Source organism: Streptopelia decaocto, assembly GCF_964273445.1.
Source record: "Streptopelia decaocto genome assembly, chromosome: Z".
NCBI classification, from domain to species: Eukaryota; Metazoa; Chordata; class Aves; order Columbiformes; family Columbidae; genus Streptopelia; species Streptopelia decaocto.
The window spans coordinates 7,602,898-7,624,482 of NC_138657.1; the positions used below are offsets into that span (position 1 = coordinate 7,602,898).

A 21,585-nucleotide genomic window follows, 5' to 3' on the forward strand; every position below is an offset into this window, starting at 1 on the left:
GTTTTCTCTTCACGTCTTTAACTCTGGCCCCAGGGAGGCAGCAGACTTCTCTAAGAAGTGGGTCTGATCTGCATATAGGGCCTCCGCTTCCCTTCAGAAGGGAGTCTCCTATGACAACAAACCATCTTCTCTTCTTTATAGCAGCAGTTTTGATGGAGGCTGTTGACGAACTTAACCTCTGTGGCACCTCCAACTTAATTGAACCATCTTCATCATCCTCAATATTGTTGCTTGGTTTCACTTGCAGGGCCTCATACCTGTTGTGCAAGGGAACCTGGGAAGGTGGAGTAGTCACAGCAGAGACCTTCCTTCTGCACTGGGCATGAACATGCTGCCCTTGCCCCTTATCCCTCCATCACTATGTTCCACCATGCAGAGGGAGGATAGAGAGTCCTTCATATGCTGGGTCTGTCCCAGGGAAGGTTGGGTGTGACTCCAGCGGTCTGTCTCTCTATCACACTCACTGATACTCCTCCTGGAGCCCTGTCACTAAGCGGAAGAGTTCATCTCCTTGTGGCTGTTCTTGCTGCTGCCATCCAGTATGGGTGTAAGAGCAGGGCCCAGCCTGCAGCCCAACACCTGACTGGCAGCATCTTCCCACCGGATCTGGGTTTGGGCGGCTGCATCACTTTGTGGTGGGTGCTGACCTTACGGAAGCCATGGCTTTCTGCCAGGTGGATACCACTGCTCCCTGGTGGAGCTGGCAGAACTTCTCCACACTTCCTGTGCATCCTTCCAGGCAAACTGCCACACCACATTCTGTTTCCCCACCCTGGTCACTGGCACTCTCTGTGCTGCTTTTTATAGGCATGGGGGTGGTCTCCATTGCCCTGGCAATGCCCAGGTCTTGTCATCTTCTCCTGCAAGGGCTGGTGGCTCCTGGCGGTCTCTCTGCTGCCCTGGTGTTTCCCTGCCTCAGGAAAACCCTCACTGTGCTAGGATCTGCCACTTTGCTGCAGACTGGATTGGCTCCAGAGCAGCTCTGCTTGGCGACTGATCGAGCACTTGACCTTCTCTGATAGACAAGCATAGCAGCATCTTCACTCAAACAGGTCTCTTCAGTGTCCATGGAATGGTTTATTGGGGAGAAGCTGAAAGAACAAACAGTAGGAATCAGGTAGTAGTGCTGATCAGTGCTCTGCCTGAAGGCAGTCCTACTATGCAAGAGAAGACTGTCAAGGGCATTAGACTGAACCTTATTTTGGGGAGGAAATATTCTAGTAGGCAGGTTTTGCAAAGCAGCATCTGCTTCTCTATATGTAGAGGTTTTGTTCCTTTTCCCCCATGTCACAGTTTAACCCCAGCTAAGAATCAAAATCATGATAGCTGCTTGCTCACTCCTCCCATCCCACAAGTTGGGGAGAGAATTGAAAGGGAAGGGAGAAATTCATGGACTGAGATAAACACAGTTTAATAAAACAAAATAATAGTAATATACCACTACTACTAATAGTATATGTAAATTACAAAATAGAATATAAAGTAAAATATACTCAACACACTTCCCCACGAACTCCATCCACATTGAGCAGCGAATCCCAGGAAGCAGCACCTGGTCCCAACAGCCGATCCCAGAGCAACAACAGAGAAAAGATAGAAAGGCCCAGAGGCCTCTGCGAAATGGCAGGGTGGAAAAAGGCCAAACTAAAGTAAACTCCCAAATGGAACTCAACTGAAATGGAGGAGCACCAGAACAGGTCTCAATCCCCCTAGGCAGAAAACCCAACTCTCATATGAATGGGATGGAATATTCTCACTGATCAGTCTGGATGTCAGTCAAGCTCTGCCCCATCCATGTCCCCCTTCCAGCTGCCTCACACCTGTGGGCAGAGCTCAGAACGTCCTTGGCTCCCAGACAACAACTAAGATAACAGCAAGCTCTTACATTCTCTTTGTTCCAACTCAAAGACACTGGAAATTTCCTTGAAAAAAAAACCCATTAACTCTGTCCTGGGGTATTATATTCTTGTTCTCAAACTAAATCCGAACAACAACTGTGCTAGCCGCAAAAAAGAAAAGTTTCTAACTGCATGAAGAAAATGAACTCACTTTCAGTCAAACCAGCACATCCTGGAACTAGAAAGCCCCCAAGCTGATTGACAGTTTTTGAAGGTAGAAAATGGCGCTGTGAGTTCTTTGACATAGAGCCACAAGACTTGTAGGCCTGCAGAAATAACTTGTCCTTGCCAATGTTCACTTAGCAGAGATATGTTTCAACAGCTGCACCTCCTACTTCATTTTGTGATTTTCAAGAGTAGAAAAGTCCCAAGACAACATAATTTCTCTTCTATGCCTTAGAGGAATATTGATCTGTGCATCTTGGAGCTGGTTTCTAAAGCTCTTAGGCCTTTTGTTTTACACCAAACTTTACTTTAGCAAGATTGCTGGATCGTGTTGTTGTTTTTTTTTTCCTATTCCAAAACATAAAAATATGAAAACATACAAAATCTGTGTTGTTGTACAAATGCTCTGTAAACCCAATGATTGTTAATTTTTGATATAGCAAAAAAGAGCAACAGAGATGAAGCTCATTAGTTTTGTATCACTTGGAAATTAAAATCTGTTAAAACTTTATAGGATTTGAGAAGCAGATGTGTACATCAGATTGAAGTTTGGGAATAAAGTCCACTAATTCTAAGCATTGTCTTCCACTCATTCCACTGTTTATGGAACACACTGAGCCTTTCTTTTGCAGGGGCTGTGTGCACATTGTCATGTGCAGGTTACTCCTTTTGAATGCTCTGTGTTAGGTTCAGGCCTACAACTAGATATAGACCCAAAATAATCAAGAGAGATACTGCAGATGTGGGAAAAGAGTAGCAAAACTATGTTTTGAAATATTTTTTCAGTAAATTGTTAACTCCAGGTGCTCTGCTTCACAGTAAAGAAACAAAGGAGGGGAAAAAAAGAAATTTTTGAAAGAGAAATGTTGAGCTATTTTAGGGGAAGAGGGCATAGCCCAATATGTGACTTATCTGCATGGACAAAGGGAGCTGAAGTAGTCGAACTGTAATAATTACTAATTAAAGATAAGCTATTGGACTGCATAGGTTGGAGAGGTGGATCAGGGAGGTAATCCATGTATTATTCCAAATCATCCCTCTTAAAGCTTCAAAAGTGCTTTTGTAAAAATCTGGTCCCCTTTGGATGTCTCTAGATGAGCCCCCAAAGCTGTGATGTGTAGGATTGCTGGGTATGTTCCAAAATCCTGATGGCAGGAAGGGCAGTTCCTTGTTTTATTTTGCCGAAGTCTTTGTTGCCTCACACATACATCTCACGTACCCTGTTTCTCCAAAAATAAGACCTAACCTGAAAAATAAGCCCTAGTTACAGTTCATTTAAAAAGTCAACTTAAATAGTGTCCAGGCAGCTATGCATGTAAAAAAGTAGTAAGTTTTGTAGCAAATATTAAGACCCTGTCTTATTTTCGGGGAAACAGGGTAGTGTGGCCTCCCTCCAGCTTGCTCCTGCTCACCAGTGCCACATCCAATGGATTCTACTCTGTAGTTTCAAATTGCTGCAAAGCTTTAAGTAACCACCACCTTTAGATACTTTACATAAACATACCTTAATAAAGTTTCTTCCATTTCTTCCTAATAAATTGTGTGTTACCTTTCCTTGCTGTCCCATATTTATGCTGTGTTTCTGCAACTTGACCTGCATCTAGGGGTTAAAAAAATGGTAGAATTCTGGACTGCTGCTGACCTGCCTAGGTTTAAAAAGTCCAATATCCTGTCACTGATTACTGATGCAAAATTCAGAAAAAGAATTGCATGATGTCCTCACGCTGCCTTGTTGGCTTTTGGAGTCAGTGAATGGGGGCCTCTTTGAGGAAACTTTCTCTACAAGGTTGAGAAGAGGCTTTTACCTCCATTCAAAGGGTATCTGCTCTTGTTTATGGAAGTAATGACATCTGCATGGCCCTGACAGAAGAAAAATACACCAAAAACTCAAATTTTTCCCAGGCACATGCAGTGTGAAAAGTATTTAGATAATATATATATGTAGTGTGAGAAAGAGGTCATACTGGTCTCTGGCTTATCAATCTCCACTTGCAAGCTAATTCAGCAATCTCTAACCAGATGTAATTAAAATTGTGTGATGCCACTATGCCATCAGTGTATTTGATTTTACATTGTGCTATACTGTAATGTAAAATTAGTCTTGAATACTCATCTGCCTTTCATAGGTCAGATAACATTTCATATGTACTCCTGAGAAAATCTGCTTAAGACCTAAATGTGTAAAATTTGTGTTAAAATACTTATAGTAATCATTCTGTTTTTAACATATTGTTCACTTGTTCTAGGTAAAAATATGGACTCATGAGGAAGGTGATGTGTTGTCACTCAAAGTTGAAATGCAAGTGAAGATACCATCATGCTTAGCTTTCTCACTTTTGTCTGACTTCACACTCCGCCAACAGTGGGACAAGCATGTCTTGTAAGAACTTACCTTTCTTTAAGACTGTTGGAATCCACTGACCTTTTCTGATACAAATGTTTTTTGAAATGTTGACACTTTTCTACCTAATTAAGAAGAAATTGCTGTAAGAAGTTGACATTAAAGTCAAAGTATGGATTAGAGGGGTTTTTTGCCTTAAAAATGAAAATTAATTTCTCCTCAGTCTGATTTTAAAGTATTATTTTCCTGGACTGTCAGACAGCTGGGACAGAGGTTACCCTTTTCTAAAATGAACCCATTCTAAAATGTCCATGCCTGGACCATACCTATGTTGAAAGGCTTAACCTGAGTAGGTTGCACATAACTTGAGGTGGATATATTATGTAGGTGTTATGCAGGCTCTTCATGTTTGTGTTGTTTGGGACACTGATGCTCAGCTTCACTGTACAGTCAATGTGAGAAATCAAGAAACGGGGTTCCTCAAAATTTATATTTTAAGAAAGGTAAAATCTTGTAAAGTGTATTGGAATTGGAATGGGTTTCAGAACTGCTGTAAAAGGTGTATGAGGTTCTTTTATTTACCTTATATGGTGTAGAATAATGACTAGCAACAATTGAATTGATATAATGCTGATTTGATTTGGTGAATATTCTCTTAAAGGAGAAGCTTTTTCAGTTAGTCATTCTACCCTGAAAGATTTTTATCTGAGGGGGAAAGTGGAAGCGTAGGGATATTTGAAAATTTACAGTCTCTGCTGAATTTATGGCTTGTTACGAATGAAATCTAAAGAAATATTGTGTTGATTTTCCATATCTACAGCCAAAATCTCAGATTTCTTATGACTACCGTGAAACCTAATTGACTGATCCAAATGGATTACCAGCTTATTGCTCAGGCAATAGAAGCTGAAATTAAATAAATCAGTTACTGCCAGTGTAAAGGAAAATTCTAACTTTTTTATATTTGTAGTTAAAACTCAGATAGTGGTCCATTCTTCCAAGACAGTGGGTGTGTCCTGCCCAGGTGGCCCCACCTGAATGGAGTAGAACACAGCTTTGAATAAAATTTTGCAAATATTTCCTGACTGTCCTATGGCTGTCAAATGAGCGTTTGGTCATTAAGCAAGTATTTTGGTAGGCAAGCTAATGTCATTCCAAACAGGAATCAACAGTACACAAAAGATAGGCTTTTAAGACTTTGCTCCAGCACCTTGCATCACTTTTTAACAATTTTGTGGGACAGAGAGATGGTGTCAGACGAGGTGTTGGAGAAAACCTCAGTTTTTCACTCTGTGTTCCTCTCACTTCCTTGCTGCCTGAATATGAAAACCATAGGCTTAATGTTAGAATGGAATATATGCTTGTACTGTGTTTTGCATACAATCCACATCTGGGGGGTGTGTGTGTGTGTGTGTGTGTGTGTGTGTGTGTGTGAAATGTATTTGCAGAACTTGTGAGGTCCTACAGGCTGTGAATGAAGACGAGAAAATATATTATGTTACATCTCTACCCGTAACTGGCCATAAACCCAGAGACTTTGTGATTCTCGTGTCTCAAAGGCAACCCTGTAAACCAAGGTGAGTATGCAATTTCAAGTTCAACTGTGAGCACTTTTGAGCCACAGTTTCGATTACCATTGACCTTTATCTGGGCCTGTCATTGGGTGATGAAGACAATATTTTATTTTTTGAGAAATTAGATTAGTAGCAATATGTTGATGCCTGAGTTTGCACAATGAGATTTGGTTTGCAACATGAAGGTGCAATTAAATAAATTCAGAGCATCACATATTTGTACTGTAGTCTAGTATTGCTTCTTTGATACTGTTTAGGACTAGCCTATCATGAGGGGGAATAGGCCAGAATTCCAAACAGGCAATTAAAATAATGCATGTCCGAGAGGTCCTGTTGATGTGCTGAAGCACCTAACTGCAAGTTTTTCTGTTTGTTTCAAGTGACTTTGTAATCCCATTTAATGTAATCCTGGAGATTTTCTTATTCAAGGAAGTGCTTGGCCATTCTTGAAACCTCACAGTGACACATTTATTGTGTCTGTAAATTTTGCTGTTTTAAAAAGTCCCTTGATCAGTTTAATATACATTGATTTTTTTCATTAGATTTACTTTTGTTCTTGCATAATGAAACATGGATAAAGGGGACCATTTGGTGTATTTTATTGTTCTTTATTCTCAGTTTCTTTTCCTGTGTTCAGTAATTCCTCATGTTAACAGGACATTGCTTCTAAAAGGCAATATTCTGTACTGTGTTTGCTTTTTTCTCCAGCATGTGGGAACTGAATCATGTCTACTTTAGCTGGGGCCACACTCTAAGGCCTCTTACTAAGTGGCTCCTAGGCCTTGAGTCTGTGAATATGGATTATGGAGAGCAGGATAACTAAATAAAAGGGGGATGTACATGGATGATTGTTCAGTGGTTTTCCACGGAAGTCTTCTTGATTGGCGTTTGTGATAAAGCCTTAACAAGGCTCAAGATTGCCGAGTCTGAAAATGACATCTTTGGTATAGCCGTGCATACTCTGTAGTCATTTGCAAGTATATTTTTAAACATCTTGTTGAAGAAATGTTTGATTCTTCCCCTTGCTCTGCAGCGAACCCTACGTGGTAGCTGTAAAATCAGTTACCCTCACCTCTGTGCCACCTTCTCCAGCATACTGCAGGAGTGAGATCCTTTGTGCTGGATTCCAGATCTACAGCGAAAGCAACAGCAACTGTACGGTGAGCAGCTCTACAGACCTCAGCTGTGACTCCTTTCCTTGTACATGTGCATATAACCTCCTTTGAGCTGACAGTCTAGAACAGTAACAGCAATGCAACAAAAACAAACAAACAAACAAACAAACAAAACAACCAACAAACCAAAAAGAAAAAACAAAAAAGAAAAAACAACAAAAAAAAAAATAGTCAGTTTCCCCACATCTACAGTGTGGTTATAAAGACATTCTTTACTCCACACAGTTTTGGCCAACCTGAAAGTTTGGAATGAAATCTGAAATCTAAACTAAGCCGCGCACCTCCAAAGAGTCATCCATTCAAGCCTAAAATACATTTCTGGAAGGTGTATGTTAAACTGCTCTTCGGTGGTGTCCATCTCTTCCCACTGACTACAGAGGAAGGACAAGGAATTAATTCAGATTAAATGCTGGACTTTACCTTTTATATGTCAGAAATTATGCAATCTGAATCCCATCTCTGGACCCATGGCAATGTTTGCCTTTTGTTGTTTTCCATGAGAAGGCTGTAACTTCTTCATTTAAGAAAATATATTTTTGAAAACATTCAGCAGCTCTCAGGGGCTGGGATTCTTTTTTCAGGCAACAGCTTTGTTCATAAAGCACATCTATTTTAGAGGTTATACATAATGTTTCTTGCTGCACTGCTGTGTCCATTTACCTACATGCTTGAGGACCTGGCAGTAGTGAGGATGCTGAGATCACTGAAATACTGTAAAAAAGGGACACTCTTTTTGGTAATTATCACCTTCAGTTTCAGAAGCACTATGTGTTTCTATTTGCATCCATAAAAACTCTGACACTCATCTAGGCTCTGTAAAAAATAGCCAACTATTGCAATCCATAGGTTTTTTTGTTTCATTTATTTTTGTTTAAACAGGTGTGTTACTTCAATCAAGTGGCATCAGGTTTAATGCCGTACTTAGCTGCAAATCTTACTGGCTCATCAAAAGCCATTGAAGACACTGCTTTGGAATGTATAAAGTTCTTGGAGCGGGAAGGCAGCAAGTCCTAAAGATAAGAACAGATTTGTGAAGAGACCTCTGAAGATTGTCAACCAGTACCGGTTAAAATTCCTGCATGCGTGTTCATCGACTTTCTACAGTTAGTTATTTTGGATCATGTAGCCAATATTGGGCTTGAGCCTGAGAATACCTAGTACAAGTATTTTCTATCAAATTAAGATTAGGCTTTAGGCTCTAAATTCAATTTTTAATTTTAAAAAGATTAAAGGACAGATTCCACTCTTGTTTGCATTGATTAATTTTATATAAATGGAGCCAGAATTTGGCCAGGTAGAGCGGTAGCTCAGGAGACTATTTCACTGTTTTAATATCATATTGAATGTAGTGACATCCAGCCAGTTTTAGTTCAGTAAATACCACCCTGGCTAATTTGCAGAGAAGTGATGCTACCAAGTTGCTTACCCAGTGGTCTGACCTGGTTGTCCAGGTTCTTGCACACCCGTTATATGTAGATTACACCCTATGTAAGACAGCGTTTGCTAAGGTTTGTACTTTATCTGTTAATACTTTTAGTTTATCCGTGACTTCCAATAAATTATTGTTTCTGAGATTACACATCCACATTACATTTTATTACGGTATCTCTGGTCGTGACAATGGGGGCTGTTGGCCTCATACAGAAGCGTCCTGGTCTCCCACTGGCAAGCTCCAAGGAAGACTGTTCTGGTATCATTGAGCAGATGCAGAACAGTAAGACTCTTTGATTCACTCCCTCACGGATGGAAAGAGAGAACGGTTTCAGAGGTTTTACTGTGGTGCGGCTACTTTGTTTTCTGCTCTTATTTTTGCTCAAAAGAGCCTTATTAAAAAAAAAAACAAACAAACAAACCAAAACAAGTAGGATCATCAGCAGTTAGACTGTAACGTAAATGCAGGGCTGTTACAAGAATCAAAGTGTGTGAACTGTAGCAGTGCTGTTTTATCTTATTTGCATCTCTTATGAGTGGTCTAGGACTCAGGTCTTAAGTACATCTTAAGAGGTGCACTGCTGGATCTCATCCTCACTAACAAGGAGGGTCTGGTCGAAGCAGTAAAGGTTGAGGGCTGCCTGGGTTGCAGTGACAACGAGATGGTGGAGTTCAGCATCTCGTGTGGCAGGAACAGAATAGCAAGTAGAATTGCAACCCTGGACTTTAGCAGGGCTAACTTTGGCCTTTTCAAGCAATTGCTGGGGGAAATCCCATGGGCAAGGCTGCTTGAAGGAAAAGGGGCCCAAGATAGCTGGGTGGCATTCAGAGATTGCTTCTTCCATGCTCAGGATCAGAGCATCCCCACACGTAGGAAGTCAAGGAAGGGAGCCAGGAGGCCTGTGTGATTGAATAGGGATCTGTTGGGTATGCTCAAGCAGAAGAGGAGAGTTTACAGGTCATGGAAGCAGGGGCTGGCCACTTGGGAGGAATATAAGGCTGCTGTTAGAGGATGTAGGAAGGCAGCTAGGATAGCCAAGACCTCCTTAGAATTACAGCTGGCGAGAGGGGTCAAGGACAGCAAAAAGAACCTTTTCAAATACATAGCAGATTAATACCGGAGGCAATGTAGGCCCACTGATGAATGGGGTGCCCTGGTGGCAGAAGATACAGAGAAGGCAGAATTACTGAATGCCTTCTTTGTCTCTGTCTACTCTGCCGGAGGCTGTCCTGGGGAGCCCTGTACCCCTGAGACCCCAGATGAAGCCAGGTCAATGGAGGAGTTTGCTTTAGTTGATGAGGACTGGGTTAGGGAGCAACTAAATAGTCTGGACATCCATAAATCCATGGGTCCAGATGGGATGCATCCGCGGGTGCTGAGGGAGCTGGCTGAAGTCATTGCTGGACCACTCTCCATCATCTTTGCCAAGTCTTGGGAAACAGGAGAGGTGCGCAAGGATTGGAGGAAAGCAAATGTCACTGCAGTCTTCAAAAAGGGCAAGAAGGAGGACCCGGGTAATTATAGACCGGTCAGCCTCACCTCTGTCCCTGGGAAAGTAATGGAACAGCTTATCCTTGGTGCCATCTCAAGGCATATCAAGGATAAGAGGGTTATTAGGGGCAGTCAGCATGGCTTTACCAAGGGTAGGTCATGCTTGACCAACCTCATAGCCTTTTATGAGAATGTAACAAGGTGGATGGATGATGGCAGAGCGGTGGATGTGGTCTACCTTGACTTCAGTAAAGCCTTTGACACAGTCTCCCACAGCATCCTCACAGCTAAGTTGAGGAGGTGTGGTATAGACAATAGAGTAGTGAGGTGGGTTGCAAACTGGCTTAAGGAGAGAAGCCAGAGAGTGGTAGTCAATGGTGCGGAGTCTAGCTGGAGGCCAGTATCTAGTGGAGTGCCTCAGGGGTTGGTACTGGGGCCAATATTATTCAATATATTCATTAACGATTTAGACGAGGGAATAGAGTGTACTATCAGCAAGTTTGCTGATGACACTAAGCTGGGAGGAGTGGCTGACACACCAGAAGGCTGTGCTGCCATCCAGCGGGACCTGGACAGGCTGGAGAGCTGGGTGGGGAATAACCTAATGAAATTTAACAAGGGAAAGTGTAGAGTCCTGCACCTGGGCAGGAACAACCCCAGGTTCCAGTATAGGTTGGGAAATTACATATTAGAGAGCAGTGTAGGGGAAAGGGACCTGGGGGTCCTGGTGGACAGCAGGATGACCATGAGCCAGCACTGTGCCCTTGTGGCCAGGAAGGCCAATGGTACCTGGGGTGTATTAGAAGGGGGGTGGTTAGTAGATCGAGAGAGGTTCTCCTTCCCCTCTACTCCGCCCTGGTGAGACCACATCTGGAATATTGTGTCCAGTTCTGGGCCCTCAGTTCCAGAAGGACAGGGAACTGCTGGAGAGGGTCCAGCGTAGGGCAACAAAGATGCTGAAGGGAGTAGAGCATCTCCCTTATGAAGAAAGGCTGAGGGAGCTGGGTCTCTTTAGTTTGGAGAAGAGGAGACTGAGGGGTGAGACCTTATTAATGCTTATAAATATATAAAGGGTGAGTGCCACGAGGCTCTTCTCAGTGGCGAACAACAATAAGACAAGGGGTAATGGGATCAAGCTGGAACACAAGAGGTTCCACTTAAATTTGAGAAAAAACTTCTCAGTGAGGGTGACAGACACTGGAACAGGCTGCCCAGGGAGGTTGTGGAGTCTCCTTAGCTTGAGACATTCAAACCCGCCTGGACATGTTCCTGTGCGACCTCACCTGGGCGTTCCTGCTCCAGCAGTGGGATTGGACTAGGTGATCTTTTGAGGTCCCTTCCAATCCCAAACATACTGTGATACTGTGATCTTCAGTTTAACCTGGGACCAAATCTAAGCCTTCATCATTGATTTACAGGTTAGACACGCCTGCACGTTTTGCATATGGCGTGTCTAACAAGTGCAGCAGAAGAGAGAGCAGCTGGAGTCCTGGAACATAAGCTGGGTGTACCAGCACCGAGAGTCACCTGGCCACTCAACAAAGCTGGTTTGGCCCGAGCCAAAGCATCGGTGAAATCAGCTGCTGTCATCTACGCCTAGCAAAAGGTGGCCGCTGCGTGGCATACAACACAGGGATACCTTTGCAGTAGTAGCAAAAAAAAAGGAAATCGGTCCTGGTCATTGGCTCTGGAGGAGAGACTGTAGATGCAGGTCCTGATTTTGGATCAGCATTTTTATCAGGTGGGTAATGTGTGATAACTCTGCCTAGGGCCTAAGGACAGCAGCCTCAGGGCAGCCCTCTCCAGAGCATGAAACTCTCCAAGGCCCTGCTTGCCTCCTTCTGGCCCAGCTGGCCACAGAAGGGTCCAGGCCACCTCTGTGGACTGGGAGCTCTGCTCTTAAAGAGTCTTGCCCACACTTGCTGTGTGCAGATGATGGCAGAGAAGCTCTTGAGTGGGCAGGAAAGTCTCTGCAGTCCCAATTTTTAGGGAATAGAGACACCTAATGTTCATCTCTGAATAAACACATCACATCAGGGAGAAAGAGCCCAAACGCTGCCTGCACCAAGTGTTTCTTATCAAGGTGACTCCCTGTGCAGCAGCTTAGAACTTGTCCTTGGAGACACGTACACACTGAACACAGCTGTGGGGTCACTGCAAAGGCTGGAGAACAGCATTTGGCATTTTTGAGATATTAACATTTGCTGAGCTCATGCCCTCTGCCCCAACACTGAGATGTTGGCCACTGAAGTGCAAAGCACTGCAAAGCCCAGCCGCATTCACATGCAGCCACCACCTGTCTTTGTGGGTGTACAGGAAGAGTGTCCTCTTGACAAGGATCGTATTTTACCAGCCTCAGTGAAACCTCTAAAACAAGGTTTCCAGCACACAAACTTTGCTTAAACTCTAAATATTTGCCTAACTTTTAAATTTCTTAGTGGGTACAACGCATCTTCACATGCAGCGCCTGTTACAGCTGCTTTTCAAATAGCTTTCTCCAACTACACGTACTGTTGTGAAATCATGTAGAAGGGGATGAGTGGGTGCATTTAACGAGCAGTTTTGTCCAACAGCGACTGAAGATCACTCACCAGTGCAGTGGTTGTAGAGCGTAGCACAAGCATTTCAGTGCCTCGTCTTCCTCAGCAGTCACTGAAGCAGAGGGTGTCCCTGCTCACTGCAGAGGGGTTGGACTAGATGACCTTTGAAGGTCCCTTCCAACGCAGACTACTCTATGATCCTAAGAGGGAGTTGTACATGCTTCCAGCCCCATGCAAGCACCTGTGAAATTACCTAGGAACAGCTGTTGCATTTACACTGAAATTTACAAGTCTGACAAAGTCCATTATTTTTTCTCAGAGGACAAATGAGCAGCAGGCAGGTGTAGCAGCCTGACAAGTGCAAGATGGATCAAAGCAACAGGTATGACGCTTGGAACGGAGAACAAAGGCGAATCCACTGCCTCCTGTGGAATTTTTTTTGCTACAGCTGCCCTGCATCACTCTGGTTTTGGCAGTCCCTTTCGCCGAGCAAAGTGACAGTGATCAGCAGTGGCAAGCAAACAGTGAATTTTCTTTTCCTCCGTGTAACTCAGCAGTCTAAGGGCCGCTTCTGCTTCAGGTTGCAGTAGCACAAGCAGGTGATTGCATCCCTGGGAGGAGAGGCTGCATCCTGAGCCACAACCGACACACCACACTCCCCACACCAGCCCCTGATCTGGGATGTACTGGTGCCACTGGGAAAGCCAACAGGCATGGCTTCAACATCCTACAGGTAACGACCATGTTAAAATATAAGAGTTTTTAAAGACAGAAAATAATCTAAAAAGAGGCTTTCTAAACAATATATTTACTCATATAATGGAAACACCTTTTAAGCTGGGATAAATGCCTGTTGCAAAACGTTCACATTAAAGTGATATTGCTTTGAGCTTTAATCCAATAGTTAATTAAAACTGTGTAATTAATCCTTGATTTCATCCACTCCTCTTCCCCATTTAAACGTGTGCTCTGATTATTACAAACTGAGCATACATCGCCTATTTTAGTCAACTTCATGTGCCTTTGTATCCATAGCAGAACCAGGAAACCTAAAATAAGAGCTCCAACTATTGCATTCTTTAGCTGCATTTTATTAAAAATAATTAACATGTACAAATATAAAATATATCCACGCAATTAAATTCCTGTATTTGGGTTTTTTTTTTTCTGTAAAAAAAGGATGTTCCTAATCCACCGTTTCTGTGGCTGGTCTAAAGCACCTCAAAACCCTGTCCTGAGCACAAGCTTGCTATCTCATGTTCCACCTTCTCACCAAGGCGATGTATGGACCATTGGGACACTTTTATTAAAAGGATAAATCAATCCTTAGCAGCAATAGGTTTATCACTGTGCAGCTTGTGCTGCGGGATGAGCTCAAGCTGCACTTCTCCAAAAACACTGTGTTTCCTTGTTCATCTTGGGTGAGACGATCAGACGCAAGGGAAAACCCACTGCCACTGGCTGCACGCGCTGAATTACTACAGCACCTGCAGAGCTGTTGTAGAAACTCCGTTTTCAGTTGGTTTTGTGACTTTGTTAATACATATCAGTTTTTCAGGCTGCAGTCTCCATTATAAAATAAATAAATCTGCCAGTAAGCACACGCATGTAATACGAAGTTCACTCCCAGCTCACCAAGACTTTTGAACACGCTCCTTGAAAAAAGTACAGAAAGTAAGCAAGCTGCTCACTTGCTCTCCAAGTCTTTTTGGGTGTATGTTACCATGGACAGCAGAGGAACAGCATGATTCCATTTCTGCTAGGAGACAAATACTCAAAACAACCCAACATGCATAACCTATCACGTTAATGCACATACACATTTATCTGAGTTGGGGAAATTGTGCTCTCAAGCTCTGCAGGCCATACGTGACAGCTTCACCACGAGACTGTTCAGGCTGGCACATACAGAGCAAGAAATCCATTTCTAAAAGAAGGCAAAACCAGACCAGAAACCAAAGAGTCCTTAGGAAATAACCACAGTCCCTTTCAGAGAAATAGAGAAATACTATTATTAAGATCAGCATGATTGTGTTCATACCTAACATGAAAAAGCATCACTCTTAAGGCAACAATACCGACACCGAAATCCAGTGGTCATAGACCCCCGTGGCAAAATGCACAAATCCTTTTTGGTTACCGCAGCCAGATCCCTGTTACAAGAAGTCAGTTTCCCTCTGCATAACTCCCTCCGTGAATCAGAGAAAATGCTGTATTTTGGCGGAGATATATAAAAATAAAATACCTGCTCGCCGTATTTCTGTTGCTCACAGCTTTTCAGTAAGCTAGGCAAGACAGGGAGGCAAACTGGAAAAATGAGGGGGATAAAGAAATAATGTAGCCACAGTGGCAGTCTGTTTGATTTTCTGGAACGAGTTACCCACTCAGCGTGGTCAGTACTCCGGAGAGAAGCAGTACAGGATAACAGGTTTAGAGTCAAGAGGCCTTCAAAAAGTAACTACTTTGGGTACTTTCACTTTAGGTTTTTGCAGCTTTGACGTTTCTGTGATTTCTTCATAATCTGCACTCATTCCAACAGCCCATCGCCCAACTGTAACCTGATCTGCAGAGTGAGAGACAAGATATTGCAGAAAGGCGTTAACATTGTATAAAACTTCCTTTTGAGGAAGATTTGGCCCATGAAGGCCTATCATTAATTCACCAAAGATCTGTCTGTTTAGTTCGAGCTCTGAAGACAACTCTCCTCACACAACTTTTGTGTGCGTGTGGTGTTTTCTAAACTCCCTTCCCACATGCAGGTTGCCCAGGTTTGAAATCATTACTATGTGTTCATTCCTGTTTGACTGTCCAAAGAAACATTCGAAGAGAATGCAGGCAATAAATTAGCTTTCAGGTTAAGTCCCAATAACTCTTACGATGAAGATATCAGAATATGTCAAGCACCTCTAGATATAAAGCAAAGACCTTCTCTATTATTCAGATGAAAAAACTAAGTCTGAGGAGGCACAACAGAGCAAAATTTACAGCTCTCAGCTCACACTCCTGCATATAATCAACATCATCCTCTTGCTGTTTAAATGCCATTTATACCAATTCACACCCCTTTCCTAGAGAAAACAGTTAACCAACTGATATTTCTTTTCTGAATGCCAATCTGATTTTCACAGCAACAAATCAGACCACATCAAGAATGTCACACGGATAACTCAGTGTTTACTTGGATTAACTTCTGTATATTAAAGCAGGCCAAATAACTCCAGCTGAATAAATTACAAGCTGTCGTGCCTCAACTTCTTTGCTAGCTCTCTGCTGTCTTTCTGTAGTCTATCTAAAAGTACTTTGCACAATACAGACTGATTTCAAAGACTATTACAATTCTTACTAATGGTGTCACAGTTCAAATTAGTTCAACCGTTTTTAACCAGCAATACTAGTTTTGAAACATCAACTAAGATGTCCCTTGGGAAATTACACATCAGTTGTCAAGTCAAAAGTGGCATCATATTATTAATTGAGGAGTTCTAGAAGTCATATAAATGGAGCAGAAAAACGCACAAATGTGCCTCCACCTCGGTAACAGAATCATTCTTCAAATCCTTTTTTGATGCTTTTGCCTTCCTTACCAGGTTTTTTTTGTATATAATGTAATTTTTCCACCCACACATTTAACTGAAGAACATGTAAGCAAGCAGTTTATTAGCTCGTGAATTCAGCTGGACAGATCTCCTGTCTTCAATGACTCGAACACTGCCCTGCATCTGCAGCTTTTACAAGTTGCCCCTACCACCACCATGCAACTATATTCAGTTCCACCACAGATAAACCATCAAAAAGCCACAGTTTTGTTCTACAGCTGCTAAGTTGTGAACAGCAGCATAAATACTGGGGGGCAAATACACATGAGCTCATATTATCTTCAGAAACCCACAAGCTGGATTTTCTTTTTTTAACAGAAAGTTCAAGTTTTGCATTGCAACCTAATGCCTCCTCCACATACACCTTCATAATAAGCACTCACTCCCCAAGGAAAGTTTTCTTCCCAAACCCTTTTTTCCTGACCAAAGCCAGGCAAAGCAGTAGATACACACAACTGTGTACTTAAACTCCACTCTGTACCCTCTCCTGCATCTCACCTGCGTTCTGTTTTTCCGGACAGTCTTTCCTGAAGTGCTCCACAGAGCCACAAAGTCTGCAGCTGCCACCTGTTAAGAGAGAAGGTTGTTACCCTTCCAGGCAAAACAAACAAACACAAAACAAACCTCCTACAGTGTTTTGCTCTTGTATGTATATTGAAAAAACCTTGTTCCACTTATCTGTAGTGGGAAGTTGTAAATAAGACAAGGAAATGTCCCCACAGACAGATGTGAACTCCTTGGCACAACAATAGGACATCATGGAGGAGCTACACGGCCAGCTTTGGAAGCTGCAAACACAGCTTCCCGTCTGTGTGTCTCTGAAGGACAGACAGAGCTGTTTGTAATCACACTCTTCTGTAAAACATCACATACTATGAATTCCAGTCACCACATACTGAATATTTCTGATTTGCTGGAAGCTCTCATTTTGAGAAATAAGCTGAATTCAAAGTAACTTCTGAAGTTAACAAGTGCTCCTGAGAGGCAGGTAATCCAGCTGCAGGTACTGAGGTATGAAATATAAACTCTACCCAAAATCCAAGCACTCAAAGTGATTTTTCTTCCAATTTAACTGTGCTGTAAGACCACCCTTTTGAGTCTGACAGACTCAAGTTTGTACTGGGAGACAATGGGATACAGAGTGCAATTTGTTAATGCCAACCATCAGGCAGAACAGAATCTTGAGTGAAATCTTCAAACTTGAACCACATTTCTCATTAAAGTCACCTAAACTGAAAACATCCTCTTTCTAGTGAGAGCTTCTGCGTGAACACATCCCAAAATGTTAACCTGTAGTGTGAGAGTATGTTTTTAAATCATACTTTTGTATATTTACATTTAAATACACACTGACTACATACATACAGCCTATTATGATTTTTTCTTTGTGTGCCTCTCAATATTACAAGCACAAGCCAGTTATCACACTTTGCATCTCAGCTCACTGTTTAACACTAAACTTACAAACTAGAAATTGTTAGGTAATCAATACTAACACCAAATTTCCCAGAATTAATCTGCTTTTACCAAAAGTAAAAGATACTCGGAAACTCCTTTTAATCAGATCCTCATTCACTTTCAATGTTACTTTACTCTGTGTCACGTAAGTATCAAAAATGTGCTTTGGTTTTAGTAAACTAGTACACCCACCTTCAGCATACAATCCCTTGGGATTATCTGGACATGACCTCGACAGATGACCCATCTCACCACAGATGAAACATTTTGCATATGGAAACGGCCCTGCAAAATCCCATACAGTTTATGATTCACATTAAAAACTTCACAAAGTCACAGACAACTGTGGACACACTATAAGGACAACATTTTACTGCACTATTACACTATAAATGCTATACTGTCTCTCACGCTTTTAGGTTCATTGTTATGATATTGTATTCCTTTAGACATATTAATTTATATCCTCAGAACAGTTAAATTTCTAAAACACAAAGCTTAGATTTCAGTAGTCAGAAAACCCAGACAAAGCATCTAGAAAAATACAAATTTCTGAGACATACCAACTGCTGGGTCTACTTTTGCTTTGCATTTGCTGATGTCATGTTCTGTGGATCCACACCGGTAACAGATCCCTGTACCCATATCTTGACTTTCAAGAACTGCAGGACAATCAGCAACACCATGGCCAGGTTCTCTACAGTGGAAACATACCTTTGAAAATACAAATTGGGTTATATGCATTTTCACAGTTCACAAAGCAAAACACAACACTTATGGTTGACATTACAAAAGAATCCAGTCACTCCTATTATCTGATTATCACTTATACCCAGTTGACTCTTACTACGCCATTATTTCTCTTGTCTGCAGCCTTGAGGATATTATCAGATACATATCTCTAGCGTTGAGATTTGATGTTGCCCTAACATAAAAAGACAAGATTCTGTGAATAGCACTCAAAGACCTGAAAATCCCAGCCTAGTAAGGTCTCCTGGCCCTTTTAGAAGGTCAATGTATCAAGGGATTTTCTCCTCAGGGGAAAAAAAAGCCAGACAAAAGAGATCTCGTACTCTGTCACAAAATAACTGTCCGTGGCCAAAGCCACTAAACCATATTATTATGGGTACTTTTCTCCTTTCACCAACAATATTCTATACGGGGTATTTACGCACTGATGGCTGACTGCTCTGGATGAATGACGATACTTGATTTTGACTACAGCACAGTTCCCCAAGCTCTTTAAGTACCGCTGCAGTAAATGCACAGGTAAATATAAGCAATGCTGCACCAACTCTACAATTTACGCATGAAGAAATCAGATATCTTGGGGTAATTAGCCGTAACTCACTTTAGTATGTTCCCAGATTATATTCAGCAGAAGTTTTATGTTAAATGCCTAAGTTTGTGCTGAGATAATTGCTTTTAGACAGTCATTAGAGTCTGCCAGAGATCTCACTCCAACTATCAAGAAGATATTGCAGAAGGGGGCCCCAAACCAGCAGAAACATTGTACTGATGAATGACATATAGAAATGCACTGAAACAGTTTCACCCAGTAGACACGAGGGGCTGCAAATTCATCAGAGGGTAGCAATAACAATGTTGAAACAGAAGAGCTGTGCTAAAGTCTAAGACCTGAGCTGAAATCACAGAATCACAGAATGTTTGGGGTTGGAAGGGACCTCTGGAGATCATCCAGTCCAACCCACCTGCTCAAGCAGGTTCACTAGAGCAGATCACACAGGAATGTGTGCAGGTGGGTTTGAATGTCTCCAGAGAAGGAGACTCCACAATCTCTCTGGGCAACCTGTTCCAGGGCTCTGGCACCCTCAAAGTAAAGAAGTTTCTCCTCACATCCTGTGCATCAGTCTGTGCCCATTGCCCCTCATCCTGTTGTTGGGCACCACTGAAAGGAGTCTGGTCCCATGCTCTTCACCCCTGAGATACTTATAAATATTGATGAGATCCCCTCTCAGCTTCTCCAGGCTGAACAGCCCCAGCTCCCTCAGTCTGTCCTCATAAGAAAGGTGCTCAAAGTCGCTGTTTGTTCACTTTACCTCGAAATGTGGCTCAGCACACACAGTTGGAGCCGGTCAGGCCCCGAGCTCCTCACCCAACTCCAGGCAGTGCCAGCAGACTAAGGGATGTGTGATCCCCACACGGGGCTTTTCCCCAAGCTTTCAACAAGCTGCCGCCCACAGGCAGAGACCCACGACCCGAGGCAAAACTCACCATGGCATTTTTCTTCATTTCTTGCCTCCTCAGCCTCCTCCCCTCCCGCCGCCGGTCCTTCCTCAGCGCCTCGGCCGCCTCCCCGCTCGGGCAGCTCTGCCGCAGGAACGCCGCGAACCCGTTCACGTCCTCGTTCAGGTACTCCTTCTTCTTCCTCTTCCTCTTCTCCTGCTCCTTCTTCCCCGGCCGAGGGCCCGGGCCGCCCTCCCGCCCCGCCATCTCCTCCCACGGGGTGGCCGCCAGCGCCTTCTCGGCGGCAGCGCCGCCACGACGGGCCCACCTGGTCATGGCGGCGCCGGCCCCTGAAGGGAGGCGCGGGGCTGAACGCGGGAGTGCGGCACACGCACCGCTCCCTAAGCGAGACGGCTCCTCCGGCCCGGACACCGAGGGGGTTTGAGGCGCCTCCTCCCTTCACCTCACCTCACGGCCGCGCTCCCTCGCTCGCCTCCCGCGGCGGCGGCGCTAGGACCCCGCGGACCGTCCTGAGAGGGGCCCCGGCCTGAAGCGGCCGCGGAGACGCCGCTCACCCGAGTCCGCCGCGGCAGTCGAGACCGGCTCACAGAGCGGCCGCCGCCGTGCGCCGGAAGTGAAGCAGAGTCCCCGTGGCCGCCGGAGGGACGGACCGGGCGCCACTTCCTCCCGCCGCCGCGTGTCGCTCGGGCTCCGCGTCCCGCCGCCATCTTGAGGCGGGGCCACGGTCGGGACGGCCGCGCCTTTCTCGGTAGCGAGGTGGGGGAGGTGCCGCCGCCAGGTGGGGACGGCCCGACCGCCAACGTGTGGCAGAGGCCGTAGGCGCCTCCCGACGGGGCCGGTCCGGCCCGGGAGCGGCCCTCGGCCTCGCCCAAGCGCATGTGTGGAGAGCCGGTGGCCGCCTCCCTCCTGACGCTGCCGCCGAAGTGCGGCGTGCCCGTGGTGGTCTCACCTCTGGTGATAGTGTAAGAAACTATTATCTTCCCAATAGAACAGGCTCAGGCAGTGTCTCTCGGCAAAGCATGTTTTATTAACGACTTTGCAAGACCAGGTGTTGTACCTAAGGTGGGCACCCCGAACAAGGCTCAGGACCCTGTCTATTTTCCCACAGTCCCGGCCACGAATTCCCCCTCTGCCATATTTCACCTGGGTTGGGTACTCTGGGGTTTGCAGCCCCTCTGATGATTCCTGGATGTCGTGCCTCAGTTTACCTCTCTAACTACTCCCACTTCTAATGACCCCCTCGCCTTATTTATGTATTTCCATTTAAGGTATGGTTTCTTGTTTCCTCTCCCCATCCCCCCCCTTAACCTTTACCCACAGAAATTGGTTTGCATTGGTGCATTTCCTCAATTAGTGCAAAGAGGCTTTGTTTTAAGGTGTTGCAGTGGATGTGTCTCAGTCTTAATCACATTCCAGATTTACGGTTGTGGAAACAACATTCTTCCTTGAATATCCACAGAGTAATGTGTATGGCTGTTTTGTGTATGGTCTCATTGAAGCAGATGTTTCACCCTCTAGCTTCATTGCAGGGGTAAAAGGATTGTGGGACATAGCCCTTTGCAGACACCTGTGCTTCCAGGGGAGCAGCCGGAGGAGCTGGGAGGTTCATGAAGGGTGGCAGGAGTTACTGTCCTTGTGCAGGTGCCTTTCACAGAATCACAGAATGTCAGGGGTTGGAATGGACCTCAAAAGATCATCCAGTCCAAT

General features: G+C 44.0%; 2 protein-coding genes across 3 annotated transcripts in view; one reads left to right on the forward strand and one right to left on the reverse strand.

Moving 5' to 3' along the window:
- The window catches only part of ACOT12 (acyl-CoA thioesterase 12), a gene marked incomplete at both ends in the record, with an annotated part of 37,017 nt that extends 28,850 nt beyond the window's left edge, over positions 1 to 8,167 (forward strand). Inside the window, 4 exons of the mRNA XM_082075153.1 lie at positions 4,310 to 4,443; positions 5,853 to 5,981; positions 7,012 to 7,138; positions 8,033 to 8,167. Of these exons, the coding sequence (XP_081931279.1) occupies positions 4,310 to 4,443; positions 5,853 to 5,981; positions 7,012 to 7,138; positions 8,033 to 8,167 (525 nt within the window). The remainder of the gene's footprint in view (positions 1 to 4,309; positions 4,444 to 5,852; positions 5,982 to 7,011; positions 7,139 to 8,032) is intronic.
- Positions 8,168 to 12,498: 4,331 nt separating this feature from the next.
- Positions 12,499 to 20,532, reverse strand: ZCCHC9 (zinc finger CCHC-type containing 9). 2 transcript variants are annotated; one of them, XR_014186235.1, is made up of 6 exons: positions 19,906 to 20,532; positions 18,234 to 18,384; positions 17,863 to 17,955; positions 16,711 to 16,779; positions 14,862 to 15,179; positions 12,499 to 13,343 (listed from the first exon to the last, which is right to left on the reverse strand). XR_014186235.1 is itself a non-coding variant. In XM_082075002.1 (5 exons), exons 1-5 carry the CDS (start codon positions 20,191 to 20,193, stop codon positions 15,064 to 15,066), a joined length of 717 nt encoding a protein of 238 aa, XP_081931128.1. In that variant the 5' UTR covers positions 20,194 to 20,532; the 3' UTR covers positions 13,542 to 15,063. The 2 variants fall into 2 exon arrangements, 1 of the variants encoding a protein (XP_081931128.1); XM_082075002.1 differs by lacking the exon at positions 12,499 to 13,343 and having other exon boundaries at positions 13,542 to 15,179.
- Positions 20,533 to 21,585: the final 1,053 nt, after the last annotated feature.

Excerpts from the sequence above, each read along its gene's own strand:
- ZCCHC9 (XM_082075002.1), bottom strand. The coding sequence starts at position 20,193 with ATGACCAGGTGGGCCCGTCGTGGCGGCGCTGCCGCCGAGAAGGCGCTG. Across the intron at positions 18,385-19,905 it reads AAATGAAGAAAAATGCCATG|GTATGTTTCCACTGTAGAGA; the intron begins GTGAGTTTTGCC and ends GTATTTTCAAAG. Across the intron at positions 16,780-17,862 it reads CAAGGGATTGTATGCTGAAG|GTGGCAGCTGCAGACTTTGT; the intron begins GTGGGTGTACTA and ends CTCTCTTAACAG.